This window comes from Carassius carassius, chromosome 13 (assembly GCF_963082965.1).
Source record: "Carassius carassius chromosome 13, fCarCar2.1, whole genome shotgun sequence".
Taxonomy (NCBI): Eukaryota; Metazoa; Chordata; class Actinopteri; order Cypriniformes; family Cyprinidae; genus Carassius; species Carassius carassius.
The window spans coordinates 2,961,068-2,973,179 of record NC_081767.1 but is presented as its reverse complement, the minus strand read 5'-3'; the positions used below and the strand labels follow the sequence as shown (position 1 = coordinate 2,973,179).

Sequence of the window (12,112 nt, the reverse complement as noted above, 5' to 3'; positions counted from 1 at the left end):
GCTGGCATGGTTGCATTCGTAACCTGAGATGTTTTCACACTTGACTCAGCTTTGTATTTAAAAAATTAAATAAATAAATAAATAAATTCTCAGATCTCATGTTTATCTATTTTAGTTTAGTTGTTTTAGTTTCCGTAAACATGTAACAATCCACATTTATTCCGTACTATTATTTATTGGAACTTGGACTACTACAATAAGTTGTTAATTATGTTTCTTTATTTGTTTGTTTGTTTAGGGATTATAAAAGAGGTTAAATAAATAAATAAATTAATTAATAAATACATGTAACTAAAAATGAAATTTTAGAAAATGTAATTAATTAAACTTAACATTGTGAGTCTGTGTGGCTCCTTTTGAAATAATTTTTCATATCCAGTGGTTTTCAATTTACTGTATTTTACCTTTGCATGCAAGTGTTTATTTATTTATTTATTTTCTCTAGTGTCTGTTTTTTTAAGCCCTCTGCTGGCAAATTCTAAACGTGGTTACAGTGATCCTGTCACAATGCATCTTGCATGCATTTACAACTGGCTTTTAATGTAGTAATCTGATTGTGAAATTTAATATGATACTGCCTGTTTATATATAGATTGTTATATACCGTATTTTTCGGACTATAAGTATAAGTCGCATCAGTCCAAAAATACATCATGATGAGGAAAAAAACATATATAAGCCGCACTGGACTATAAGTTGCATTTAATTAGAACCAAGAACCAAGAGAAAACATTACCGTCTACAGCTGCGAGAGGGCGCTCTATGTTTTCAGTGTAGGCTACAGGAGCACTGAGCAGCACAGAGCGCCCTCTCGTGGCTGTAGACGGTAATGTTTTCTCCTGGTTCATTTCTCTTGGTTCATGTCAAATTAATTTCGATAAATAAGTCGCACCTGACTTTAAGTCGCAGGACCAGCCAAACTATGAAAAAAAGTGCGACTTATAGTCCAGAAAAATTTTTTTTATATATATATATATAAGATATAGGGTTACATTTGTACTAGGAACCTAATATCTGTGATTAAGATCTCCTGGTGTTTTCAAAATTCCTTATTTTTTAGTGTTTCGCACAATTTACATCATCTCTGCACTGCAAAGGAAGGTGTACTGGATTATTGCACTTTCAGGAGTCATAGAAATGCAAACGGACAGAGGTGTTTGTAAATGTGCAAAATTCAAATGCAAAATGCAAAATGCTAAATTCAAAATTCAAAATGCAAATGCAAAATGAAAAATTCAGGAAAAATTCTGATTTAATCAGTAACTGTAATCGCATTACAATAATTTCAGATCATTTATAGTCATTAATTGCAACACTGACTTGTGATAAAACTTAAACATTAAATTATGCTAATGCACCTTCTGAAAGAATTTTAAACCCATAATGGTTGGTTGCATTACTCAGCCAAGCCTGTATCATCCATCACCCCAGGCAACAGGATCAGCAGAGAATCAAACTACAGCTGGTTAATTTGTCCATCTATCCAAATAGCTAGGCTACAAACGGAATCACCAAAATCTGAATATTAAAACTGACGGTGATGCAGAGAGACTGAGGAAGCATTGCAATGCACACACAATTTAAAATAATAGTCATTAAAAAAAAATATAAAAATAAAAAAAATGCTGTAAATGTACTCACTCTCAGGTCATCTAAGAATTAGATATTTTTATTTCTTCATGGGAACCGACTTGGAGAAGCATTGGCTTTCCATCACTTGCTCACTAATGGATGCTTTGCAGTGAATGAGTGCCATCAGAGTCCAAACACCGAAAACATCACAATAATCCACAAGTAATCCACAGCACTCCAGTCCATCAGTTAACATCTGGAGAAGTGAAAAGCATCATGTTTGTAAGAAACAAATCATCATTAATTTGTTTGAACTTTAAACTGTTGTTTCTGGTCTATTCATCCAAGTCCTCTATTCGTAATATTGTTTTCTCCAGTGAAAAGAGTTGTCTGGTCTGAATCAGACTAGCTGTTTGTCCAATACTGTTTGTAAATTTGTATGTGAGAGGAGAACAGGGGATGCACTTTTCACTGAAAGAAGCATTATTACTATTACAATTAAAAAGAAATGTAATGATGAATTTTGTTCTTACAAACACGTAACTTTTTACTTCATAAGGCATTTATGGATGGACTGGAGTGGTGTGGATTACTTGTGGATCATTGTGAAGTTTTTATCAGCTGTTTGGACTCTCATTCTGACAGCAACCAATCACCGCAGAGCATCCACTGGTGAGCAAGTGATGCAATGCTACATTTCTTCAAATTTGTTCAGATGAAGAAACTCTTGTGACATAATTTTCAGCAATGCACTTAAAATGAACGGGATTGGAAGTTTCACTTGTTAAATATAGATTTGGCTTTTAATTTGCATAGACTTTGAGGTACTTTGATACCCTCACACGCACACGCAAATGCACAATCACACATAATTGGTTTGAATAAAGACATCAAGCAAAACTCTTTTTGCAATGGTTTTCAATTTTCTTTCAGAAATATACAGAGCCAAAGCATCATAAGATCATGGACCATTACAGGTAAAATACATCCTTTTAATGCTTTTACTGATAGAGAGAGTCTCACTGCAAGAAAGAATAGATAAAATAAAATTGTGGTTAATCTTCTTTCATAATGCCATTACATAACGGTATAATAACTTCAGAACTGCTGGATCGATTTTCTCAACCTCTGTGCACACACCATCTTTGTTTCGGCAGTAGCATGTCACATGAAGACTAACAAGATATTGTCTTGTGATAAAGAAAGTGCTTGGGACAGGAAGAAATGACACAATTGACACAAACCATTCAGAAAGAGCTGCCCATCACTGTACATAATGATATTTTCTTCTCTTTTACATACTGAATGTTTAACAAAACACAAATCATAAATGCAATGCGTTCGCTGCATACAGAAATGATTACACATTACACCTATGCAGCCTTGACTGTAACCATCCTCTAACAAAACTTGCTCTGGGATCGTCATAATGGAGAGGCCTATATAAAACAGTATCTTTGAGAGAGGGGAATTTATAACATTTCATCAGCCAGTAGCCTGCCTGGCTGTGCTGAAATGTCAGGGGAGAAATGTAAAAGCCATAAATGTGGTCTGCTGTCTGCGGCTGGCAATGATACTGTCCTATCATGCAGAGTGGTATTTGTACATCTGTTTGGTTTGGTTGTAAGTGCATGACCATCCGGTGCCTGAAGTGGGCAAGACTTGCAGTCCAGTGAGAGAAGGGATTGAAACTCACCAGTGCTGGGCGATAAGAAAAGTACACAGGCTACAACAAAGTATGGAGAGCTACTCAAAAAACAACAGCCATAATCCAATCCAATGTTTGCTTACAGACGCCATGTTCATTCAAGCACATAGCAGCCTCTTTACATGAATAGTGAATTGTTTTTATTTTATTTTTTTGGTGGGGTGGGGGTTGAGACTTGACTGGTCCATATGGTATAATTTATGTTCATGTGAAATAATAAATATCCATATGGCTGTATAAGCGTTTTAAAGTAGAAATTAATGCAGTGGCAGAAGGAATGGTATAATAGCTGCCCTTGATTTGCATTATGTCTGGATTTATGGGTAACTCTAATTTAATGTTAACTAAAATGATTTGCAAATATGACTATTTTCAAACAGGTTTCCTCTCTTGTCCTCATCTGTTGTTAGACAAAATAACAGAGAGCCACGCCTCCAAACTAATGCCATTGCTTGAGCTATTTTTGCTAAGCGTGGCTGGCCAGGATTCAAACAAACAGAGAAATGTTTTGTTAGCCACACACTGTTTACAATTGTCTCTGCTTATTACCATGTAGTACAGGATATTCATTTTAACATGGAAAAATCCACACTTTAGCTCCTGAAAATTAAATTTGATAATACTATGAATTGAGAATTATGATTTGGCATTTTCTGTATTTACAGGGTACCTAGAGATATCTTTAATATTGATTTATGCTCAGCTCAGGTTATTCCTCTCCCTCGCAAACAGCAATTTCTGGTCAATCTCACTAAAATGATTTCTCCAGAAATCACAAAATGGTCAAAAGGTGTAGAAACCCTGGATATAAATCAGTGCACATTGCAAGCTGGATTGTTGTGTGTTGGAAGATTTCTATAAGTCCATATATTTTAATTTCCCCTTGCAGGAAACAGTTATCGATAACAGAAAGACAGGGCAAGGTAAGAAACATATGGACATTTAATTTGAAACATTTATCTGCCTATGGCTATAGCATTGGTTATGCTGAGAGTGGAAAACATATAAAATAAAATGTAATATGTAAAATAAATGTGATCTTTTGTACAGTATCAATGGTGTTATTTGATTTCTGCACTTTATGAATCAATCTGACTAAAGAACAAAGCAAAGTAATACAAATTTAAACACAAATTTACACACAGAGACCATGAGGTATTTATATACAGTGTAGTAAGGACTGAGCTGCATTATCAGGACTGAAACAGGCCTTTTCGTGTTTAAACCCCACAATGGGCACCAATCCATTTGTAAAATTAGACTCATCCAACAGCACTCATGTATGAACCCCATTGAAATGCCACAAATATTATCATATGTAAAGTGCTTACAGCACCGACTGACTCAGCAGCATCACACCTCACAGTTAGTGGGGTTGAAGGGAGGGACTGTTAGGTCAGAACAAATCAGAACTCTTCCCTCTGCATCAAAACCAAGATCTCTGCTGTTCAAGTGAGAGATGCCACAGTTACCCCTGCTTGATTATATGAGGGATTATCTCTGGTCATATTTCTGTTTATGAGCGAGAATGAATGGTAGATAAGTTGAATGGTAGGTACGTTGAAGAGGAGATAAAAAAAAGAGTTGGAAGCTTTGATAAGCAAAACACACTTACAGCTTTCGCGCCCAATCTGTTTCTCCAATCATAAGTCAGGACTGGAGCAGTTAGTCAATTAAATGTAGATTCAGAGTGTCATATAACCCAGGAAAACCTTGGCAGTGAAAAGGGTGTCGGTATCACTGGATGTAAGCACAGTTGGTACTCATACTGGGATGAGCCTGAACCTTGTTATAAGGGGTCAGTGGCAATTTCATACAATTATGCCCCCTAATATAACACCACATAGATAATGGCTGTACTCTTCCCTAGCAATTGAAGCATGTTGCCATAATTTGGACATTTTTTTTGGCAGTCTGAACATTTCTCCCCAGGACAGCAATGACCAAAATGCAGAATGAATTGGGAAATGGAGCAGATAATCTAATCAATCAAATGCATCCATTACTTTTGCAAAGCAAGTGTGTCAGCATCATTGGCACTGTAGCTTAAGCTAAAGTCTCTTGCAAGGAGCCCTTGAAGAGCTATACTTTCAGAACAGCTGGAGCTTCAACTCTTTCCAAAGGTTTTGTCACTTTAACTGGCCGAATGTCTCTAGTTTCCAGGTTTTCATTCACCATGGCATTGGCTTTTGGGTAGTCTGTGTCTTTCTGCTCATCATACATAGTTTGCAATGCTAGCTCAATTGATATTAACTTGATTTCAGTATTCTGATTAAAGTCTAAGAGTGATTTTACTTTACAAGAGTCGAGTGTAGAAGTGCTTGCGTTATCAGTAGTCACATAAGTTGCAATTTCAGTAACTGTAAACCAAAAGACAAAGGAAGAAAAAAGGAAACAACAAAACAACATACATGTACATTAAGCATGGACACCCATACTCCATTCAAAACACATGTACAAAAATGTCTCACTTATAACAGTGAGGGTACTCAATTCTGTACAGTCCAATGGCACTCCACGTAAACTAAATTTGTGTCCTGCAAGAAACAAGCAGTTTGAAAAATATATATAGCATATGTAACAATCCCAGATTGATTTAAATTAATCAAAAGAAAATGAAAAAGAAGTGTTATAATTCAACTTTACAAAGCAGGACACAGGATATAGTGCATCTTTTTGAAATCCAAACATCATTGTTCTGATCATTGGCACATGATTCACATCAAACCCAAATCAACCGTTTTCGGAAATAATAGTATTTCAAAAAAGAGAAAACCCATCCTCTCATAAACACATAACTAAACAAGATTACATCATCCTTCTAGTTCCCAGTGCAAGTCCAATTCATGTTTTAAAACCATGTTGTTAAAATACTGAAACTAAAGAGTGTTCAGAAAGAAAGACAAAGTACACAAATATATCTTCTCTCTATATTGTAATCCAACAGCTCAGAGCCACATCTCACATTTTTATGTCAGACTAACCTTTGTCAGAAGGGTCAGAATCCAAAGATTTGGATTGACTTTAGTTGTTAATTCAGTTCGTACAGTGCTTTCTATCAGCCACCCTCCCTGTCCTTTTATTTTGTTTTATGTTTCAGTTGTTTAGCTAGCTGTGGTAGAGGAATTGAGAAAAGTTACATACAACTTTGACAGTTGTGCTTTAATGTACAGGAGCAACAGGACATTGTCCTTCAGTGGTGGAGATGAGTGAATGGACTACAGAGGTATGATGTGTAGCCTTCTTCAACTCTCTTCGAAGAGTTCACTTAAGCATTGTTGCTATGCTTTGTTTGAGGGGGGCATTCATTCAGAGTTTTTTCAAAGTTACTGGAATGACAGCAAGGACACTAGATCTGTTCAGGGTCTTGTGTTTTTCTCCATTGGCATGTAACATCACTGTGGTACACTATTGTTTGGAGGAATTTTTTGGCCTAGAGATTTAGGGCATTCGGAAGGGTGAAGAAAAGGTTCTAAAAAAGTTAAGGCTTTTCAAAGCTGTGAATAAGATCTGAACAATGAGGAAATTCACATATATCAAAGAAAAAGCAAAATAAGTGGAGGATAAAATGAAACTGGTGTGCTAGATGTGCTTAAACTGGTTCCTGATTCGCATCTGTGGGGTCGGGGGGATTCAATCCCCTTTGGCCAACCCCAGCGCTGGATTCCTCTGTCTTCTGTCCATCTCCTGCAGTCAGACGTGGGTCTGCATGCGTTTCTGCAGTGGCCGCGTGAGGTCTGAGTTCTGGGACGATGACTGAGAGTAATGGGACGAGGAGGAGGCCGATGCCTTGCTGTCCTTGTCGAACTGCACGTAGCCATCCTGCTTGCTGTAACTGCTGGCGCTGCTGTCGCACTGTGTGTCCAGGAAAGAGCTGGAGTCGCTCATCGATCCTCGCTGGAATTCTCGCTCGCAAAGCTCGATGGAACTGCTGCCCATGCCCAGCACAAACCGCTGGCTGTAGTCGTATAGGCGGTTGGGTCCAGCACCCAGGGTAGAGTAGATGTTAGTGAAAGACATTCCTGTGGGAACCCGCTGCTTGCCGGTGCTGGCTGTGGCAGGGTCTCGGCGGAGCTCTGTGGTCTGGTTTCCAGCCAGCGTGGTTGGGGTGCCATGATGCTCCTTAAAGGTGTTCACACTGTAGTATCCATTAGTGGGGTCCTTTGAGGAAAAATGCATTAACAGTCAATGTCAATGAGCATATACACTAGTTTTATGACAAAAAAAAAAAAAAAAAATTATGGTAAATGTTATTTCACACTGACAGGGAACTGATACCAGAGGGAAGCTGCGCAAACTTGCAAGAATTAGTTTGACTGCTGACTACCAAATGGTAATCAGTCTTACTTTTCGGATTCAAATTAGACCAATCTATGTTTTTATGGAACTGGTTTTGAAAAGTCATGAGCAGTCTTGCATGATTAAAAATAGATGACTAACTTTTAAGACTAGCTTAAGCAGTTCCTGCAACCGGCCAATAAAGCAATTCATTTTAAAGAGTTCCTAAAATCTGAATCGTTGGTGAGGAGCTCACTATTAAGCAAATAAGCATCAACGCAATGCAGCACCTTCCAGTTGGAGGACATGCAGAAATCTGCTGCCATACACAGATGCATACAGTTGAATGGGATTGACTACTAAACACCAAATGCACAACGAGTTGGTAACCTCCAGCAATCCACGTCACTGTCAGTGTGAATGCTCCTAAAGTCTGTTATGATGCATTTCAAAGCTCATATACTCATGAACATCTTATAAACATACAGTATCTAAAACTTTTGAAGACCCTACAGTATGTCATCTTATGGAAATTTCAATGGTTCTTGTTTTGCTGTCAGACAATCAAAACGTCTTTACACGATTATACTCCTCCCTATTTAGATAGGACTAGATGACCATGAGGAGTTTAGCTTAATTTTTATTATAAAGACATATTTTGTGATTTTATCTAATTCTAACTGAATACTTATGTGTTATTCCCATGCAATCTTGGCTAAACATTTTGCTAATTATTATATATTTATTATATATTTGTATCTGGTGTCCTTTGATAAACTCAAACCTTTACAGATAGCAATGTCTTTGATTGCAGAATTTCTTTCTTTTCTTTTTTTTCATAAATGCTTCCATATTTATTTTGACCTATATCTAACACCATGAGTTAAAGCTACATTTCTTGACAACAGCTATGCAATGCAGACTATTCCTTTCCTTTTTTAGTATCTTACTTCTGTTTCAAAACAGTAATAAAGGCAAGAAACAAAGTTACACTTAGCATTAATTAAAAAATTTCATTATCGGCTAATTAAGCAGAACCTTGATAGACAATGTTGTTGTTAGTCTGCACTTTTCAGCTTTAACTGGACTTCAGATTCATGGCTTTTTAAATCAATCACAGAAAGAAATAATCAAAGTGAAGGAACTTGATTCCATGGCCGCTTTCATGTTATATCTGCACAGTTGCTAAGAAGCAAAACAGGCGACATGATGTGGATGTGAATGCCATTTTGAGCGGACGCACAGGCCATATCCCACAGGGGAGAGGCGATAATCACCATTAGGTGACTTCTCTATGACAACGTGAGAAAGGCATCAGGCAGGTTTTATCAGGTTACAAGGATTGTGTTCACTACGTATCTGTATGGAGTGGTCAAAAAAACACTCAGTGAAAACATAGTGTGAATAATATTTAAACAATCTGAAGATTTTTAGTTTTTTTTTTTTTCACCATAAAGGACCTTTTGTGTATTGGAAAGGGTCCATGGATGTTAAAAGTTCTGCACACGGAATCATATATGCCAATAATAAACCATTACTTTTTATGAAAGTAACTGTAATCTAAACAAAAAAAAATGTCAATACATTACACTGATTTTGCTTTGTGAGGAATTTGGGTTACAGTTTATTTCTATAGTAGACATTAAATATTCTACTATCTATAAGTAACTACATGTCAGCTAACACATTATTTGGAACTGCAACCGTTTGCACATGATATTGATGCATTTTGGTTGAATGGAACATAATAGATGAAGAACACATTCTCATTTACACCTGGTGCTTTAGACCATTGCTTATGTCCCTTTTCAGTCGTACATGTAGCCTTTCAAAGTATAATCCATTTGAGGTGACCACGAATACAGGCGGTCTACACATGCACTCTAGAAAGCTTCATCTTTGTGTCTGCGCGAGGTTATGACTGATACAAAGTACACACAGTTACAAAAAATAGGATGGTGCACATACTAAAAATCACAGTATACTTTGGCCTTAAGTCGACATGTAATCATGTCAGTTACTTATAGTCAGTAGACACTAATACTCTAATGAGTGCTAGTTGACATGTAGTTGCAAAATGACTCATAGTTAGTTGAATGTCAAAATAAAGTGTTACCAGATATTATTTGCTAATGACAGTAAAATATGACACAAATCACAATTACATTGAAGATGTTTTAGTGGGGTGTCATATATTTAAGAACCTCTCTCTTTCTCACGTCACTTCCATCAAATCCCATTGAGACATACCTTGATGTGCTGATACTCTTTCTCCTCTTCTTGAAGTACCTCAAGCTGCTTCAGAACAGACTCCTGCTGAAACTCTCCCCGTTCAATCTGTGGCAAATAACAGATACGTTCACACATTTGAATCTGGGTTAATCTCACTATGTGAGCTTTGGTACTCCTAAATGCTAAAAGATATTCCAAAAGGAAAGCTAGGTCAACTGGGGCAATTTCCTGTGAATGATCTTCACGTCATAGGCAAAAATTTGCAATACAGCACCATCTTTGTGAGGTATTCTCTCGCTTTTTTGTCTAAAGACTTATGCTTTGGGGTGTTTTACATCTTAAGCCCGCACAGAACTCTGATTCTGGACCTCGGAGGCTTGAGTGACAATGAAAGAAATTTCCAGAGCTCGTGGCAGCATGTGTTCTGACAGAAGTTCACCAAGGGCTCCAGGAGAAAAGGGCCACTTGCTCACTGGAATCTCTATGGTTACATCCATGCTTATGTCCTCCCAGGAAATGCAGGCTGGGGGCTAAATATAGGCATGCTGGCCAGCGGGGTTCTCACACTTATGCTGAATTATTCATGGGTTTGACGTTTGCAGTGGCAAGGGAGATAGGCACTATTAGTGTTGAGGTGGGGATGATTAGCATTCATTAGCTACGGATGTGACAGGGACTAGCATAATGAGCTAGTTTGTTGATTTGGGGGTGCTGATGGGGTAATGGTGAGCGGGATGTTTACTGTATTCTTCCTTCAGAACGTGACTCACCATGAGCTGTTTCATGGCGGATTGATCCTCGTTTTCTCGGGCTGCATTGTGATCTTTGTGTACAATTTCCACACGTATGTCATTCTTGGCTGATACCACGCCTTTGAGGTCTGAGAAGAAAGTGACAAGTGTTACTCCAATGTCATTACATGCAATGCACTTGATGTGAAATATTACGTAAAATGCAATCTACTCCATGCCACTTCACATTGCTTTAATCCATGAAATGAATGCTGCCTTCAAGTCAAGTCGAAATTTGTTTACTTCTGAGATCAGCACACATACACGTCCCAACTTTCCTGTCAGTAACAATATATAATAACTTATACATTTGTAATTTTGAGCCCATAATAACCCTACTGTTTCATTTTTGATACACAAACTTATAAGGCCTCTAAATTATCAACATGTTCAAAACTTCAAATCATGCTGTACACAATATATATATATATAAATTCATAACTTCAATAACAGATTTAATAAATTGTTAAACAACAGCAAGAACAAAACTTATTTAACTATTTAACTATTATTAAACATCATTATTTGATGTATATTATTTGAAATGTCAGGCTCTACAGGCTTATTATATTAACAGAAATATATGGTTTTATATAAATAAATTTTAATTTACATGTTTACATCATACTCTTTAAACAAACAAACAAACAAATAAATAAATAAATAAATAAATAAATAAATAAATAATCCTAAAATGCTTGGGTGGAGAGAAAAAAAAACTACTGCGGACAAATGTTTTTATTAAAATACTTATCTTAAGCATCAGTCACACACATTGTTCTTCAAAAATGGTTTCCTGACTTTGTCAGAAAGTGAATTAAATAGCGAGAAATTTAAATGAAATTGATATGAAATTGTCCATCTTATAACTAAAATCTTGCACCATTAAAAGTACAACATCCAAATCTTTGAGTAGGAACTTCCCAAGAGGAATTGAAAGCAGCATTACACCACAGAGCTAAGATAAGAGGAACCCTAGAGGAACCATTAGATACATCAGAATCACACAGCTCGTGTTAACGCATTGAAGAACAATGTTCACAGATAATTGGTGACGGTCAGGTAACAGGTCTTACTTTCTGTCTTAATTTTGCTTGCAAGTTCTCTCTGCTGAGCACAGATGGAGGTGGGCAGTGTAGGCATAACCAGGTGAGCGTCTTCTGTGGCATACAACAACAACATGCTCAACCCATTCCCACCAACAATCAGAAACTGCAAGCTCATTTTTCCCTGTCTGACGCTAACCTGTACATGGATGACCTGCTTTCTCTTTTGATCATGACAGATGTTGGACGTGGCAAAAGGAAGAGAAATAAAATAGAGATAAGGGTGGGCGGCATGACAAAAGCTTTATATAATAGTATCATTAGTAACTGATTTTATTAATTGCTTTTTTTTTAAACACACAAGTAAAAAAATACTTTTTAAAAAGAAGAAAAAAGATTTTACTGCAAAAAAAATAAATAAAAATAAAAAACTCTTCACAGACTCTTTAGCAGATGATGCATTTCTGCTCTTTACCATCATGCTG

At 36.8% G+C, this 12,112-nt stretch overlaps 1 protein-coding gene across 6 annotated transcripts in view; it reads right to left on the bottom strand.

Moving 5' to 3' along the window:
* Positions 1-3,637: 3,637 nt before the first annotated feature.
* Positions 3,638-12,112, bottom strand: part of LOC132155835 (kin of IRRE-like protein 3) — a 238,197-nt gene continuing 229,722 nt past the window's right edge. For 2 of the 6 annotated variants that reach the window (XM_059564555.1, XM_059564557.1), the window contains exons 13-16: positions 11,658-11,741; positions 10,561-10,670; positions 9,809-9,895; positions 3,638-7,441 (exon numbers count right to left, since the gene is read on the bottom strand). In XM_059564555.1, the coding sequence (XP_059420538.1) occupies positions 6,974-7,441; positions 9,809-9,895; positions 10,561-10,670; positions 11,658-11,741 (749 nt within the window). In that variant the 3' untranslated portion in view covers positions 3,638-6,973. The remainder of the gene's footprint in view (positions 7,442-9,808; positions 9,896-10,560; positions 10,671-11,657; positions 11,742-12,112) is intronic. The other 4 variants (XM_059564556.1, XM_059564558.1, XM_059564559.1 and 1 more) reach the window with 2 other exon arrangements.